At 37.0% G+C, this 18859-nt stretch overlaps 1 protein-coding gene across 2 annotated transcripts; it reads left to right on the forward strand.

Annotated features, from left to right (window-relative positions):
• Window positions 1-527: 527 nt before the first annotated feature.
• On the forward strand, window positions 528-13156 carry rem1 (RAS (RAD and GEM)-like GTP-binding 1). 2 transcript variants are annotated; one of them, XM_015388034.1, is made up of 5 exons: window positions 528-741; window positions 4841-5265; window positions 8405-8487; window positions 12190-12397; window positions 12510-13156. In XM_015388034.1, the coding sequence occupies exons 2-5, from the start codon at window positions 4875-4877 to the stop codon at window positions 12785-12787; spliced, it is 960 nt and encodes a 319-aa protein (XP_015243520.1). In that variant the 5' UTR covers window positions 528-741; window positions 4841-4874; the 3' UTR covers window positions 12788-13156. The 2 variants fall into 2 exon arrangements, with proteins under 2 accessions (XP_015243520.1, XP_015243521.1); XM_015388035.1 differs by having other exon boundaries at window positions 4841-5229.
• Window positions 13157-18859: the final 5703 nt, after the last annotated feature.

The raw sequence follows: 18859 nt of genomic DNA on the forward strand, positions 1-18859 counted from the left end.
TGGAAATGTAGTTGTACCTGACTTAATTTTGTAAAAAGTGTTCATTAAGGAACCTTTGGTTACCTGATAATTCATCGATTAATTGAAAAAATAATTGACAGATTAATCGATTTGCAAAATAATCGTTAGTTGCAGACCTAGTTAGCCACATAATCCAGCTATTTAATATGATGTCAAAGAAATGAAAGGTTAGAAAGAAGCATTACAACATGTGCAATCCTCATTTAATTTCTTCAAGGTTATGAACACTCAGTTTGGAAAATATACAACTATTTAGAAACTTTAAAAAGAGAAGTATCATTTAAGATGCATACTTAATATCTAGCTCTATCTATATAATTTTAATTTCAACAAGGTTCAAAGTAAACAAACACCTAATTTTGGTAAATTGGATTAGTTTTGAAGCTGTTACAGCCTGTCTGTTAGATTAAACAGGGAGTGACCAAAAATGTTTGCTTAAGCAGCTGACCCTCCACTCTGATAGAAGTCCTGCACACTCTCCCTCCTCAGATATCTGTTTCTGCTCTACTGTCTCCCTGACACACACACTCACACAGAGGGAGGCTGATAACTGTGATTCCGCTGCTGAATTTTTAACGCTGTTGTGGAACTTTTTTTTTTCCAGTCGGGTTACTGTGGCACCGGGGTACTGTTACACAGACAGAGACGGGGAGACTGGGCTCAACTCTTTTCTGTTGTTTACTGAGGCTGCACTGACCCAGACTGTGCATGGAGTGTATGGTAGGTCCACATATTTATCTGCACCAATGCATGTTTCTCTAACATTTTAAATAGTTGATGTTTTAAGCAGTTAACTCTGTGATGTCTGACAAATAATAATACTTGTAACTATTCATTGTAAAACAATCACTAATATATCAGCACCTAATATTAGTGAATATTGGCTTATGATATTTAAGCTAAAGAGATAAGAAAGTCTACTTTTAGCCTGACTTATAAAGTGCATTTTCTCTTTAGATTTCTCTGTTTATATCTGTATATGTTTTGCTGCATGTTCCGATTGGCTGTCATTTAATTAAAAAAATTGGCATTAAGCAGGTTGATGAAAAATGTCTTGTTCATCTTACTAAGTTGTCAGGGTTATGCTATTGATCATAGCATAAAGAATATCAATAGCTTCAGTTCTGCTTTCAAGAGTTTTATGTTTCGTCTTTAACTTTGCCTGGTCTAATTGGTGTTTAATATCCCTGACTGCCATTCTTGGCATCTTGAAATGCCTGAATTATTTATCTAAGTAGGTTTGTTAAAGTGTTGCTGCTATTGTTTTCCATAGCAGTTGCATTGGAAAGTTTTTCTATTTTACTTAGAACATTTTGTCATTCTGCTTGCCTGTCAAGATATTGTTTTTTTTTAGCCATTTTTAGCCATTAATGTTTTTTGAGGTAACGTTTAACTTATTTAAGTGTTTGATTTGCTGTTGAAGTTAGTTTCACCTCAAACTGGCAAAAAAAACTGCTTGTTTATTTCAAGCCAAATTCCTACTGACATTCAGAAGGCTGGAAATATTTCTGTGCCAAAAAAAGAAGGAGGGACTAAAGATGAAAAGCAGTTAAATGATAAATTCAAACTGAGTTTACTTGACATCTAACCAGGCTGACAAACTGGGCAAGTTATGAGAAAAGGTAACCTGAATTATAAACCCACAAAACACAATCGAATTTTGTCGCTTATATTAGCCATTTATGTCTCAAATGAGGTTGTAACGGTTAGAACTGGGGCAATCTATGTCAAACTTGTCCCATTTGAAGTTAATATGTGTGATACAAAAACAAAAAAATTAACAATACAGGAAAATGCTACCAGCCATGCTTCATAGAGTTGCTAATGTAAAGTTAACAATGTTTGCTTGCTTAACATAGCTTTGAATCACAGTTCACAGTTTTATTTCCAAACTTTTTGTTGTTCATTTCACTATTTTACCTGCTCTGAGTCCCTTTTATCCTAATTTAACCAGGAAACGTTTCCAATTCCCCAAAGTTAGCCAACTATGACAGGTTTTCACTGCAGTTAGACTACTTGCTAAAACATAAACCAAACAACAAACCTGAAAAACTTGAACTTGACATAATGATATATATTTCCAAACCAGGTGAAACCAAGACAACATAAATAAATGCAGTGGCGGGTGGTTCATATACCTAGGCCTTCAGCAGGCACCCCTCAACTTAATTTACGTCTCCAATGCATATGTCCGTACATTGTACGGCATTTACTTTAAAATGACAAATTGTACACCCTGTTTCTACCCTGGAAACTTTGCTCAACTGCTCAAAATGTCACAAGCAGCAGATGCTGAAGTTGGAAAAATTTAACTTTTGCTGCTTGACGTGTCACATCAACAAATCAGAGAAGCTGATCTGGGCACTGGCAGGGAGACAGACACAGCTGCTGCTGGAGATTCCCAGTTTTTTAATTTTTTAAGGCAGGATTCTAATCTTAATGAACTGACTGCACAGACCATGTTTTGAGGTGGACTTTCTCACTTAAAAACATTTTAAAACTACTTTTTAACCCACTGATCACAGGAAATATAGCAAATGCCATTGAACACAGGAGCAGCAGAAGGATCAGACGCATCTGTACACACTTTACACACCTTAATGTATACATGCATAAAAAATGAAGCAGCAGGCACCTCTTTGCTGCTCAAATCTCGGTGTGAACCTCTAGCTCTACTTTATAACCACAGCTCGGCAACATTTGCACTATTAGTAGCCGTTCAGATTCAAGATGCATGTAATTACCAGTTAAAATAGCGCATAAAGCATCAGGGATGCTGATTATTTTTGAACAAAATACATCCTTCTGTCTTTGTGCAGGAAGTCTTAGTATCTCTATTTAGTATAAGCCAGAAAAAAATTGAACAAAAGTGAATCTAAAATGCAGATTGTCGCTAGTTCAACTTAAATGTTAACATTTTGCTCTAACTGACCAATCAGAGGACAGAAAATCCTGACGTTAGGCTGAGGCCACTTGCTGGCCCAGCGGGGCAAATCTGAAATCTCATTGACTGAAGAAAACATTCCTCACAAATATTGTTAAGGTAACATCAGCAAACACTGCTGATTCTGAAGGCCCTGGGCAGATATGATTGACATGGCAACGCACTAAGGTTGAAATCTGATTGGACAAAAAATATAGCAACCACATAAAGCTACTGGAAGCAGTCCAGCTAAGAGAAACACTACAAAATTAGGAGAATAGATTGTTTGGAATAAATTAAAACAGTCGGAAAGAAGAAAAAGTTTCGTTTGTGAACTTAGGTTTATGATTTATTTTAGGCGAGCAGTGAATGCCTTGAAGGCCCTAACAGCCCACCACTGAATACATGTTTTCAGTAAATGGAGCAAGAGATTTATAGTAAAAAACTGAGACAAAAAAAAAGAAACTCAGAGAGTCTGTGGATTGATAGTAATACAAATGTTATGTTTTATTCAAATCTAGATCCATCATTTCTAACAAAGCATTCTCCAAAAAAAATAATAATCCTCAAAACTCATTGTTTGTTTTCTTCTATTTACATCACCAACATAGTTCTGAAAGTCACAAAGCAAATTCATTTCTGAAAAATGCAATATAATTATGATTAAAAAGGAATAGGGAAGACAAAAAAAGAATCACTTTAAAATAAGAAGCCAACACACTAGTTCCTCTTCCTGTTTGGATGTGACTCCATCCTGAAGAGAAGTATCAGCTATGCTGCTGCAATCAACATCTTTGTTTATAGATGTTGGAGATAAGCCTATGTTTCAGTGTAGCCCTGTTTCTCTGACTGTGACTGGCTGGATGTGCTCCCTTCATCCCCTGACATAGGAGCTGGCTCGGAGCTTATCTGTCTGGCTGTGTGTTTCCTTGATGGAGCCGCCTGTGGAGCTGTTTGACAGTTTCCTTTTGTATCTCTGCTTCTGCCTCCCTGAGCCCCAGTCAGCCTCGGCAGATGCCCCCTCACACTGAGCCTGGTTTTGCTGGAGGTTTCTTCCTGTTAAAAAGGAGCTTTTCCTCTCCACTGTCGCTACAAACACAATTAGTATGAGGGATTCCCTTCAAGTAAATGAGTCGATGCAATCAACTGGTTTTCCTTAAATAGAAAACTTTAACTCAATTTGACTATATGATCTGATGAACTGTAAAGTGCCTTGAGATGAAATGTGTTGGGAATTGGCGCTATATAAATAAACTGGATTGAATTGAACTAGTTAATTTCCTTCTTCAATTCATTAACCTGCATAACCAAACCAATGTTCATTTCCCTGTTTTTCTGATCAATCCTAGATTTTAAGGTTGTTTTGAAATAAGTTTAAAGGTCTTTGGTACAATAAATATAATGACTTTTGTATTAAATATTACATTTGAATGACAGACACAGAAAAGTACTTTGAAAGGTGTTATATGGGGGCGACAGTGGCATCAGATGTAGGAGTTTGCCCTGAACTCAAAGGGTTGACAGTTCCATCCCCAGCTCCGGCTTTCAGTGTCAATGTGTCTTTGGGGAAGACACTTCATCCGCATTGTCTTCTGATGCCGTTCATTTGCCATCCTCAGTAATTTTTACCATATCAAATAAATATAAATAGTTATTTTTCTCTTACCTTTCCACCTACCTCTCACCCATCACCCTTTTATATATTGTGTTGGTATCTGTCACTAGATGTTTGATCTGATGCAAGTTCTACTGTACATCTTATGATTACATTTTTTTTTTTAATTACACAAATGTTATTCTGCTTGCTGGATGGATGGATGGATGGACGGAAGGATGGATGGATGGATGGCGTCTCATGAAATTTAATCTAAACTAAGTGTCATATTTTTCTCCCAGTTCAACCCGGTCCTGATGCTGTTACCGTAACACTATGACCCTCAACACTCAGCGAGAGAAGGAGCCTCTGCGGCGCCGAGGTAGCACTCCAATTCCTCCGCTTTACCAGCAGCTAACTGGGACTTGGGACCTTCAAAGGTCTGTGAGCACACAGCCAGAGCGCCCTGCTCCAACTCGCAGCCACCCTCCTTTAGGGCAGTCAGCATCTTACCATCCCGGAGACAAGTCCCTCCATTACCGCGCACACTGGAGTTCTGACTCAGATGACGACTCCCAGAGTGAATCAGAGTGTGTTTACAGAGTGGTGTTGCTTGGCGACCATGGAGTCGGCAAGACCAGCCTTGCAGGAATCTTTGCCGGAATCACGGAGAAAGATGAACACCCTGGAGGTGGGATTCTGTTTGTGGAACCCTTCAATAAATTAGGTGTCAGTATACTTTCATGCTTTCACCAGTCCTTAACTTATTGCTGTTTCATTAAACAATATGTTCAATTTATTGCTCTGTGTAAACATGTCTCTGAACTCTGGTTTCCATCAGTCATGATGGGGTCCAAGGTTCTCAGCATTATTCACAGGAAATTAACCATAGAGGCCATGAAAACAATAAGCTGGTGTTTAGTTTGCAGAGCTGGGTGCATAGCTGTCTCGGTATCTTCTGGTGATTCCTACAATACATGATTGACTTGGAAATGTTTAGATCATGGCTTTATAGGGCCTCCAGAGCCTCTTGTTCTAGTGCAAACAACCATAAAAAAAAAACACCAAAAAATAAATTCTGTTAAACTGTTGAAAGTTTAAAGTGACAAACTATGAAGAGTAATAATAGACACAGGAAAAATTATTAAATTAAATAAAAATAAATGAGGTGCCATCTTTAATCATTATTAATAACTGTTGGCCAGCAATAAAATTGCGAGCATGTGTCACTGCATAGTTGCACAGTATCTTTGACTTTGTTATGGCATGGTAACCTTGACAGGCCCGACAGTATTGATCTGCTCCTGTGTCACGTGACTTTGGGCCTCTGGCTATGATTGGGAACTCATATTGATCCATTGGTTGTCTGACACACAGTGGGGATAGGGTTGATGCATTTAGTTTTCAAATTGAATTACTTGTAGGTCTTATTTTTTGCATGCGTTCTTATGTACACCTTTATGGCTGTTTTGTTTCCTTCTTTGTTTCAACAGACAATATATTGACTGAGAGGTATTTTTGGGCCTTTGTTAGAGGAATTTTCAAATTTTGTTTTTTACGTTAGTTCACATTAAAGGTTCTTGAGTTCGGTTCAAACTAAGATGTCTCAAAAAGTTTAATTCGTCAGTTTAAATAAGACCTTTTTGTCTCAGGTGACTTGAGTAATCAGAAAAATAAGTGGAATTAATTGAATTTTAGAAAAAAATCTTTTTTATCCTTAAATTATAAATAGTACAATGATATCTACTTACTGTACAATAAAATTAATAATTTTTAGGATATTTAACCCGTTATGCTGACATAATAACCCAATTTCACCTGTAGTAATTATATTTTTGCAATGGCTTAGTTCTATAAGATTCAAGAACATTAAACATGTTCTTTATTGAAGTTAACTGCTGTAAAAATCAATACAATACAGTTCAAAGTATGGTGATGAAAACCTCTAAACAGTATTTGGTGATTTAATTCCCAAACTTTACTGTTCAAGATTTCAGGACAATTAAAGAATTATGAAATGCATTGGTGTTATTTTACAAGAATTCAGGTTAAAAAAGTCTTGTTCTTTTTATTTGCTTCTTAACCTATCAGGTAGTGATTAACTTTCAGTTGAAAGGGTAGAGAAAAGAAATTAGATTTACTTTACTATGAAAAAATATGCAAAGAATCTATCTATTTTAAATGAAATGTCTGAAAATATTATATTGGTAACATTCAGTCATATAAAATAAGCTTAAACTGAAAAAACAATGTTTCTATTATTATGGAAGAAGAACTACACAGGAAATAAATAAATGAGTAGCATTAAATGCAGTATAAAAGGAAAATCTTGCTCCATGTATTTGATTGAATATTTCTCAATTCAAATAATTATTTTCCTTCAGATTTAGTTTGAATAAGATTTGATCAAAGGCTTAAAATCTCTCAATTATTGCAGTTATTTTAAGGCACCTGAAAAATGTTCTTCTAAACACTTGATAAAAAATAAATAAATACTGGTCAAATATGTATTTTGATACATTTGTGGCTCTAGAAGTAAATTTGGGTTTAAGTATACTTGTGTTTCAGGATTTTTTGTTGCATATAAAAGTGCAGCTTCATTTAATGATGTAGCTGCTTTCAGCATAGGCCCGCCACCTGCTGGTCCAGCAGTTTAAAAATGGAGAGCAAAGCCACTTCCACGTTGAAGCAAAACCAGCAACTTTGTTGCTGCATTTAGCCCCTTTTCAGACCCCTCTAATGACTTCTTTTCCAAAAAGTGGCTAGCGACAAATCTCTCTACTTTTTCCTGTCCTGGTGACAACACATGATAGCATCGATGGCTCTGAGTTTACCGTCTTTAGATAGTGAATGAGGCCCTGCCTCCTCTGAAACCCAGGGACTCCAACGCAGCAGCTGCAGCCTGTGTCTGCAGTCAGGGAACAGAGCAAGTCTCCTCGGTTTTACCATATGAATATGCGCAAAGCTTCCACTGATTCCCCCTGAATTAAAAATCTGAATGAACATATAATATTTAGCTTTTTTGTTTCTTTTTTAAGGCACAAATTGGACTTTGTGACCTAAAGAGTTGATGCATCTGAGTTATTTTAAATGATTCCTCAGGCCAATATACAGCTCTTGATACTATTAATGCTACAAGCGGGGTTGCCCTCTTGAAATACCGCCTTTTTCTCCTGTTAGCCATTCGTGGTTGTTCGGCTCTGAATCCCACTTATGGGCACCTTCCAAGAGTCAAGGATCTCTGATGAGCCAATCAGTCTCTGGTCCGCTCTTAAGCCTCTCAGAGATTCAAGTTGTCACGCTAGGGCTCAATCAGCGCGACTCCCAGCTGACTGTCACTTGCCGCCAACAAGATATTTAGCAGAAGCAAAATACGGGCAGTTTTCAAAGGCCTTAGTGGACACTCCTCCCAGCGTCTTAGGGCAGGGAAAACTCATATTTTTATATTATTTTGAGATCTAATTTTCTGCGCTTAGTTGTGTTGTTATTCATTCAAATTTATATAGGTAATTCACAAAACATTTTTCGGTGGTTTGACAAACTGAGAACTCAGGTTTATTTCTACATTACTCGATCTTTCGCAATGGAAAAAGTGCATAGAAGTTAGAAATATTTAGCAAAATGGTCAGAATCTGTATATGAATAGAAACAAAATTCAAACCCAGCATTGAAAAACATTTAACAGAATTTATTGTCTTTCGTTTTAAGCCTCTGAAGACTATCGAAGAAAGTTTAAATATAAATATTTACAATGTAAAAAAAATTAAAAGTATCAAATAAAAACATAAGAACATATATTATATATATCTTTAAAAGGCCCTAGAACTTCTCATGTTAATAAATATGTTTTTTTGCTTTCCTTCCAGGGGACATATATGAGCGCACAATGACAGTGGATGGAGAGGAAACAACACTAATATTGATGGATACTTGGGAGAGCGATAAATTGGTACGCTGATGGTGTTTGTTTGTGTTTATTTATACATATGCTTATATATGTTTGTGAAGATTAATTCATGACGACTGATTTTCACTGTATGCATTTCAGTAAGTTTAGTTCTGTTCAGGTAAAATATGAAGCATGTCAAACAAAACAATATATTTTAGGGGATCGTATACCTTCTATCAAAAGAAAATGTCACGCAAACTAATATTTAAGTTATTAAGTAAAATGATTTGCTTTTGTAATGCTAAAAACTATAAATGTCATGATCCTCAGTCTCAGCTTAGAGTTTTTATTTAGTTCATACTTTTTACACTCTTTGTGCTGTTTATTATGTTCTTTATTTTTTTTCCATGTTCTCTTATTTTTTGCCATTTGGGTTTTTGCTTTATCATTACTTTTTGATCACTACTCCAGATGTTTTTCAGATTATTTTTTGAATATTCCTTAGTTTTACTACTTAGTTTACTAATTACTAGTTAGTGCTATTGCTTTATCAGGTAACCTTTCTCTATTATTGGATAGGTTCTGTTAGCTTCTTTCTCATTTTTCCCTGTTTTATCATTTCCCCCAGCCAGAGCTATCAGGAAAAAGTTTATTACCCTCACCTTTTTCTGCTCATCTTGCCTGTTGCATTGCTGCTCTTTACACCATTTTTTATGGCATCAGTTTTCTGTCATTCTTTCACCACTTCTCTTATTCGTTTCCTGTCTTCATGCATGTATTCTGTTTTCCCTTAGGTCCTGAACATCCAACCTTGACAGTAACAAATTGTGTTGTGCTATATAAGATAAAAGCGATGCTTAACATAGTGATAGCTAAATCAAACATCCCAGTCATTTAAGAAAACTGATATACATTTCTGTAAATTATTTTCCAAAAATGATTGTTATTATTTATAAAAAAATTTTTTACAGAATTTAATTATATTGTGAAGAGGTAGTGCTATGATACTTGATTTATTTGGGTTGTAAAATAAAGTCCACTAGGTCTTATATTTAGCTCATGCCTTCTTGCATCTTATCGATGAAACAGATGCACTCCTCTTTGACATAGTAAACACTTTACATCACAATGATTACAGACTTATGCAGCAATCATTGGAACCTTGCAGATGCATTTGGGCATGTGTTCGTTTTCTAACTTTATGCTCTCCTGCAACAGGGGGCAATAACAATGTACTCATTTGTGAACAATTTGACCGATATAAAAACAAATAAAAATGCTGCATTTTTTTTCTGCCCGTGTAGTCCATGGCTTCAGCCAAATTGAGCAAATCATAGGGATATTTTAATCAAAGCACAGGTGCACCAGCGGTCGCCATGATAAGTGCAGTCCGAATTAGGCAGGGAGTAAGAAAGGAGGTAGGAAGATGACGTAGTATGTTTACTATTGATAGTTAATGCTCCTATCTCCCGCATAGGACATATACGATTGCCCACAATCCTTTGCCTGACAGCATATAAAGACACAGACCACCTATCGGAGTAAAAAAAAAAAAAAAATACACAATTTCGTGACACATGAAAATCTTTATATATGCTGGGCTTTATGATGGAGAGCTTCAGCCTCCGACTAAATTTGTCTAACTTTTGTTTATTTCAGTTCTTTTCTGGAAGGCTGTAGTCCCAATTTGACAAGCATCAACCATGTGTGCTTCCGTCGCATTATGACATCAGTAAGGCTAAAGGCTGAATTCCTGAGTGTTGACTAAATAGTGAATCGGACCCAGGAACAGGAGGAAGGAACTAAAATTTGTTTCAGAAGGAGCAGATGAGTGATAGATCTTTCAAGTGTTGGTAACAGCAAAACCTTTTTCCCTTTAACCGAACATTCTTATGTGCTCTTATGCTTATAAGTTATGGACAAATAGGATTGTTGACCCTAAATTACCCAGTACATCAGAATATTAAAATTTTTATTAAATTCTAAAATTATAAGATAATCCCACAAACTTCCAATTTCAGAGTTTTGATATTTTTCAAACAAAAAGGAAACCAAAATAGTTTATACACTGTGTGCAGAATTATTAGGCAAGTTGTACTTTTCAGGACTATTTTTATTATTGGGCCACAGTTGTTTTCTCAATCAACCCAAAAGACTCCTTAATATCAAAGTTTCATATTTTTGAAAGTTGATGTGTTTTTTTTTTTAGATTTGGCCATTTTATTCTATTTTTTTTGTCTGTGTGTACAGGTAAATATTACTGTGCAGAATTATTAGGAAGCATAATAAAAACAAATATATACCCATCTCACTTGTTTATTTTCACCAGGTAAACCAATATAACAACTCAAAATTCAGAAATAAAGATTTGCAACATTCAAAAACAAAAAACAAATCAGTGACCGATATAGCCACCTTTCTTCACCATGATGCTCAAAAGTCTTCCATCCATAGATTCTGTCAGTGTCTTGATCTGTTTGTGATCCACATTGTGTGCAGCAGCCGCCACAGCCTCCCAGACACTGTTCAGAGAGATGGACTGTTTTCCCTCCCTGCAGATCTCACATTTCATGAAGAACCACAGGTTCTCGATGGGGTTCAGATCAGGTGAACAAGTGGGCCATGTCATTTTTTTTTCTACTTTTAGACTAATTCTGGCCAGCCACACTGTGGTGTATTTTAATGCATGAGACGGAGGATCATCCTGCATTAATATCATGTTTTTCTTGAATGATGGCAACTTCCTCTTGTACCACTGTTTCAAGAAGGTGTCTTCCAGAAACTGGCAGTAGGTCTGGGAGTTGATCTTGACTCCATCATCAACCCAAAAAGGTCCCACAAGCTCATCTTTGATGATACCAGCCCATACCATTACCCCACCTCCACCTTGCTGGCGTCTGAGTCAAGAAGGAACTTGCTGCCCTTTACTGATCCATCCTCATGCCCATCCATCTGGCCAATCAAGACTCACTCTCATTTTATCAGACCGAAACACCTGGGAGAAATCAGTCTTGGCCCAATCTTGACGTTTTGTCTTGTGTGTCTTATTCAAAGTTCGCCTTTATTCAGCTTTCCTTACCTTGGCCAGGTCCCTGAGTATTGAGCACCTTGTGCTTCTTGGCACTACAGACATGTTGCAGCCCTGAAATATTGCACAACTAGTGGCTTCCTGGCAGCTTCACGCTTGATCCTTCTCAATTCATGAGGAGTTATTTTGCATCTTGTTTTTTCAACATGCTTCGTGCGCCCCTGTTGGCTATTTGCCAAAAACCGCTTGATTTTGTGATGACGCTTGATTTTCTGCTTCAAAAGCTTGGCAATTTCCAAACTGCTGCACCCCTCTGAAAGACATCTGACAATTTCTCTTTTCTGACCCATTTTGCCAAAGGAAAGAAGTAACCTAATAATTAAGCACACCTTATATAGGGTGTTGATGTCATTAGGCCACACCCCTTCTCATTACAGAGATGCACACCACTTGATTTACTTACGGTAATTGGTAGTTTGCTTTCAAGCCTACAGTATACAGCTTGGAGTAGGACAACATGTATGAAAGGGATGATGTGGTCGAAACACTCATTTGCCTTATAATTCTGCACACAGTGTATTTGTGGAGAAGCTAAGAAAAGTTTAAAACCTAAACCTTTAAACTTACAAAGAACAAATAAGGCTTTAACTACAGGTGGATGCTAAGTCTTTTTGCTGTGTTTTAAATTTGATTATAAACAGTTAATGAGTCTTCTTTTCTGTGTACTCAACTAGAAAAAGGGAGACCCAGCTTGTCATGATGACTGTCTAAAGGTGGGGAGTGCTTATGTTATTGTTTACTCCGTCACCGACCGTTCAAGTTTTGATTCAGCTGCTGAGCTCCGCATCACGCTAAGGCGAGCCCGACAAGCCGAGAATCTCCCCATCATTCTAGTAGGAAACAAGAGTGACTTGGTCCGGGCCAGAGAGGTCGCTGTGGAAGGTGGGTCAGTGTTTCATAGCTGGAGAATGTAACTGTCTGAATGTTAAAAGGGGAATGAGTTAAGACCATTTCATCGTATTTTAACGACTAAACACATTTCTTTCTTTTCTAGAGGGCCGAGCTTGTGCTGTGGTGTTTGACTGTAAATTCATTGAAACTTCGGCATCTCTGCAGCATAATGTGTCTGAGCTGTTTGAGGGGGTGGTGAGACAGATTCGTCTTCGTCGGGAAAGCACTGACTTAACAAGGCACAGAAACTCAATCTACAAACGCAAAGAGAGTCTAACAAAGAAGGCTCGCCGTTTCCTGGATCGACTGGTGGCACGAAACAACCAGCGAATGGCAGTGAAAGTGCGCTCCAAGAGCTGCCACGACTTAGCTGTTCTTTAAGACTTCAGGACTGTTATTGTGACTTCTTGAACGGTTGTGATACTGCGTACTTCAGCTATGTATCACAATCAGTGGGTCAACCTCAAACAAAGCTTTCAGTACAAATGAAATGACCAAAGGTACTCACTGTGACTACTGTAGCTGGTTCCATTGTTTTACTGTCTTGTGTCAAAATCAGTGTCACTTTACCTGCAAATGGCTATAATTTGAAGAATCCAGATGGATGTAACAGACCATAGTTGTATGGTTTAGCGTTGATACGAATGTCTGTGAATGTGTCAGTAAAGGTGATGTTATTCTTCATCATGGAGAACCTGATTTTCACTGTGTCCACTCTGTTGTTGTCTTAAGATATCTTGTTTTTAGATCAGTATGCTAAATAAATGTTTAAAAGAAAAATCATCAAATTCTTGTGGATGAAAACCTGTCTGCATTTTTAAATAGTTTGGTCTTTATGGTACAGTTTTTTGTTTACAGTTTTTTTTTTTTTTTTGGTTGACTAATTTCTTTCATCATATATCTATTTTTGAAACCTCTAATAATATGCCTATATCCTCTGGTATGCTGAGTGTCTCCCCATAAAATTTCAAGTCAATTTAGTTTATTCATATAGTGATTTCTCAACACATGTCATATTAAGGTCTTTTTCAGAGACAATTCAGTCAGACCATACAGTCAGATTTTCTATCAAGTTTTCTATCTAAGGAAAACCAGTTTATTGCATCAACGTATTGACTTTGCAGGACACTCTTTTCCTGGACGAGCATGTGGTGGTTGATATTCGATTGCGTTTTTTTTGTTGACACTTCAGCAATCCCTCACTCAACTTTAACAGGAAGAAAGCAATCAAACCAGCTTCAGTGTAAGCAGTGATTTGCTAAGGCCAATGGGGACAGATGCAGGCTGATACCCCTTTCAAACTGTTTGTAAAACCTGTTAAAACCCACAAAGAATCAGTTTTTAGTGACAGTGGGAACAGCACACTGAGACGTGTCTACCTGGGTCAAATGACTCAGCAAGTGACTCATGTTAAAATCGCCTCGGCTGATCAGCATTCAGTGGGAATGCCACACCGGCGTTGAAACACAAAATGACGTGATGACTTTGAACGTCATGAATGTACATCACAACATCGCTCCGGTCGCACGTTTAATAGCAAGCCTTAACAACTGCTTTTATTCGAAAAACATGGCACAGCTCTGGCAAGATAGAGAGATTTGTCAGCTCCTTATTATCTGCAGAAAAGAGGAGATTCGTTTACATTTATTCTTCTTAGGACGGGCAACAGAACAAAATAATAAAGAATACTCACTATGCTCTGGCTCCGGTCCAGGTTGCTCTCCATTATTTACTTCACAGATTTCCGTCGCACTGTCGAAATCAGCAACGTTCACCCTGCTTGATGCTATCATCAGACACACAAAGGTGCGGGACAGTGGCTATGCAGGTTGCCAGCAGGGGTTTAGACCCTACTTTTCGGTCAACATGGGAAAAGAGCCAAAAAACCGAGCAATAACGGGTCAACCCAGTTGTAAAAAACCTGTGTTTTAATTGTGTTAGCAGCTATACAGATGCTGATCCATCAGTCCTTTCTACATTAAAAAAGGTTAACTATCTCCACAGGAGGTTTTTTTAGTGAAGAAACAGCTAGTAGATGAGCTCTAAGACAGTTTTTCTTGTCAAAAGGGAAAAAAGAGTGCACATGCTGTTAGTCACAGTAAAAGCTGTGTAAAATATAACTAATTATGGCTAAAAATGCCTGGGCCCTTTTTTTGGACCCAGTTCAGCCCTGTGTCCAGTATAAGCTCACCGCACAACAGACTGAGTACTTTTCTGTTTTCTATGGGTTGCTACCATATTCAGAGGTTGCTACAGAAAGGCATTACAACTTGCTCACAACAATGTTTTCTCTACCCTTCTGACACACCTGGGATTAAAAGCCTGGTCCCACAAGTTATAGTCAAAGACCTATGACTTAGGGGCCATAAGGACCATAGACTGAGGATATTTGTTTGTTTAATAACTCTTGTTGCCATTATAAAAAAAGGTATAATTATATTTTTTCACCCCATCAGCTTATCAATTTTTGTACAGTTTTTGTACAGATTTTCTTTTTTTCTGTAAGCTGCAATATTTTATGCTAAAATGCACCGTATGTCGAGAAGGATCAACTAGACATATGTTGTGTGACAAATAAGAATCTTCTTACTACTATATAGTACTGAGAAGAAATAAGATACTGAATCTTAATTAATGAAATAAAGAAATAGGAGAGGAAAAGTTAGTGAAAACATTACTTTCCATTTTATCAGCATGTAAACATGTTTAGTTACTGGTGGTAGCTGAAATTGTTTTGGTTTTTATAAAAAGAAAAAGGTTTTTAAAAGTATGAAATTTATTTATTTTATAGAGTTTCTTTATAAGAATCTTCTGTTTAGGCATGTTTTGTTTTTCATTAGGTGAAGATCAAAAATTAGTCGTGAACTTAAAACAAACGCACTGTAAAAAGTCCTGTATGTTTACTGTTGCCTTGGTAATTTGCTGCCTGCTAGCCAATCTCTGCTTGAAGTGGTTGTTTGCTGCGCGGTTGCTATGATAACACAGTCTTATGCAGACACCTCTATGTGGCTGAAATAAAACAGTCCAGATGGAGGGAGATTATCTTTGGGATTTCCCTACTCTAATTCTAAGTCTGCAAAAAGAAAAAAACTTTATCTAGTCATCTGTGCATCCATAGCCTGTAGGACATTTAATGTCAACCATGACATTTAGTAAACCATATCCTAACCTAACCTAAGCTCCTTTATAGGCAAGGAATAGGTTAGAATTTAGAGGATTTTTTTATTTATGATTTGTTTGAATGCAAAAATTACCATAAAAATTCCTGTTAAGGAAAATCAATGTTATGAGATTTGTGAAGCATCATTTTGTTGCATGAAGTTTGCATTGAATGCCCAGCATGTTCTGTTCCCTTTCCTGCATCCAATAAAACAAGTTCTAAATCAATTATTATGATAAATAGCTGCCAAATATCAACATCAGATGCAAGTGTTAAATCACATCATGCATTTATTTTCTTTTTTTTTTATTATTCCCTCTTAAAATGAGTTTTCTTTGTTAACTTTATTCCATGATAGGTGAAATGTACTTTTCTTGTGTGAAAGTAAATGCACCATTATTGGTGCAAAATAAATTAATGATTTTCTTTCTTCTCTTATTTTATACTTTAAAAACATCAATATTAAGATTATGTTATTTTGTAAATAAAGAATAACAATCTGAGAGATAATGTAATATGATTTCCAGTTGGTGGGCAAAACAAAGTGTCTGTGCCTGGGGCCACAGGAAAAGCTAGCACTGCCTCTGTTCTTACCTTTTATCTGAAATTATGTTGAGGGAATTTTGCAGCAGGTTTGTCCTCAATTTCCTTGTGTAGTAGAGAGCTCTTCAGAGTGTTGCTGTTGTCATTCAGCTCAGCTCCAGTTTGTCTGAGTCCTTTTGGTGATTTCAAAAAAGGGAAATTGGAATAGAAAAATTTGATAAAACTGACCTAAAGCTTTGTATACATGTTCTCCTGTTCTGTTTCTCAATGTGATCCTTGTGATGGAAAGGAGACCTGTCCAGGATCTGGATTATCTAGCACAAAAAACCTGTGAAGTTTGTGAATTACAAAATTAAATTGGTGATTGCATTGAAATAATTTGGTAACAGTTCAAAGTTACAGCTCTTATTTACATTTTCAGAGGAATTTTATAGATTATATCTGTTGTATAGCTTTGTTAAGCTGTAACAGCTTTAATTATTTAGCCTGCAAATGTTCATGCTTTTATTGCCAAATTACATAATTTAGACTATATAAAATCTAAAAAGTATATAAAGTATATATACTTTATACTTTAAAATTAATTAATAAATTAATAAATAAGCAACTGTAGAATCACAATAATGACCAAAACTAATAACAATAAACTATAACACAAATAAAATATTTAAAAAAAAAAACATAAGGATATCACAGTTTAGAGTAAGATGCACGTTTTAAAACCAGGATTTGTTACGATATTTGGGACATGAATAGTTTGCTTTAAAAGGTAAGAACAAAACTTGGTATGTGCTCAAACAATCAGCCGTCAGAGTTCTTTACCAGTCTCGTTTGCTCTCTGATCATGCAGCTTAGTCCAACTTCTTTTTTATACAGCAAATTTGAATAATAAAGTGTCTATATTGGTCCACATTAGGTTGTGCAAAAATAACACCCTGGAAAATATTTACCAGGTAACACTGTGACAGAGTTGCAACAATAGTTGTAATTTAACACGTATTAGAGTGGTTTAACTAACACTGGTGTAAAGTGTCAAACACAGTGGTTTTAATCATTCACTTATTCCTTCTGGCCATCTACACAGTAATCAGAGCTGATCTGGGGCTCATTGACAGTCAAGGCTGCAATACTCAGACACCACCAATGCAGGAGAAGTGTCTTGCCCAAGACACAAGGACTAAGACAGACACAGCTGGAATTCAAATCACTCACCCTCTTGTTACAAGAAGAAGTTAATTGTTATCTAACCATCCATTTTCCGTCATGCTTATCCCAGCTGGGGTTGCAAGAGGTGCTGGTGCCGATCTCCAGCTGTCAATGGGCGAGAGGCGGGGTACACCTTGAACAGGTTGCCAGTCTATCGCATGGCAACACAGGGACACACAGGACAAACAACCATTCACGCACACACGCACACCTAAGGAGAATTTAGAGAAGCCAGTTAATCTAACAGTTATGTTTTTGGACAGTGAGAGGAAGCCGGAGTACCCGGAGAGAAACCAGACATGCACAGGGAGAACATGCAAACTCCATGCAGAAAGACTCTGGGTCGGGAATCAAACCCGCAACCTTCTTGCTGCAAGGCAGCAGTGCTACCCACAGTCCTTTGCAGCCTAACTGTTGTTACTGAATGTGTTGTAGGAGTTCACAGGTAGGATGGAATTGTGGAAGAAAAGGCTTAAATTTAACTCCACAGATTAGCACCAACTCTTTGGAGGAATGAACACGAAAGTGTTGAATCAACGCTGTACTTTTAGCATATGAGCCAACACTGGAAATCTAACTCATTCGATTTTGCAGTTCACATAATTGTGAGTTCAATCCTCAATAAAACTTAAAATGTTGAATTCGGTTTTCACATCTTCCTCAAAGCTGCAGAAGTTTCTCTCTAAGAGATACCGTAGATTAATTCTGTAAAAAGTTAAATAAAGTTAACTTGGTGTGAATTTACATCAAGTTGCTAACAGTCAGAGCCAGCTTTATCTCCAGCCCACATCAGACAGCAATACTGTCCCACTTTTTTACTGATCAAAATTTTTCTATCTGTCTATCGATCAGGTGTTTTGCTAGCCCACATGTACAGCGCACTCTCACACAGACAGATTGTGTTCTGCAGGGGACAGTAGATGGAGGCGGAGTGTTGAACATTGATTTGATGAGGGTAATGGAAAGAATGTCTGACTCTGCTTAACCCCTGTGACACACACACAGAGTGATGTGTAAACATCCTCTCAGTGGAGGAGGACCAGAGCCTCAAAGCTGTGAGTTCAGCTCCCTCCTGAATTTGTTAAGAATAGCAACATCTTAAAAAAAAAAAGTATCTCCTAGGGGTTTTTCAGCTTTATGTCCACAGGGTGATGAAACTCATTTTTACTGGAACTGACAGTTTAGAACTGTTTCCACCTAGATATATTTTATTTTGTGTGCTGATCTAGTGTTATAGATATGCATTAAAGATATGAAACCCTTGTAAGGAGCTGTTGTTATAGCTGTCTAAAAAAAACTTTATCAATAAATGTTGACATATTGCTGGTTTGATTGATGATTGATTGTCCAGTCTGGGTTTGCAGTCATGGCCTTCTCATTACTTGGATAATGGATTCAACAGAACTCCATAAGATGTTAAAGTTTTGACAATTTTTGGATTGCCTAACTTTGCTTTACACTCAGCCACATCTTTATCCCTGATGTCTGTCGTTCTCATTGGTCTTTGTGATGCTGTTTGATCATTTAATTTTGATATCAAACCT

Source organism: Cyprinodon variegatus, unplaced genomic scaffold (assembly GCF_000732505.1).
Source record: "Cyprinodon variegatus isolate N-32 unplaced genomic scaffold, C_variegatus-1.0 Scaffold411, whole genome shotgun sequence".
In the NCBI taxonomy this organism is placed as follows: Eukaryota; Metazoa; Chordata; class Actinopteri; order Cyprinodontiformes; family Cyprinodontidae; genus Cyprinodon; species Cyprinodon variegatus.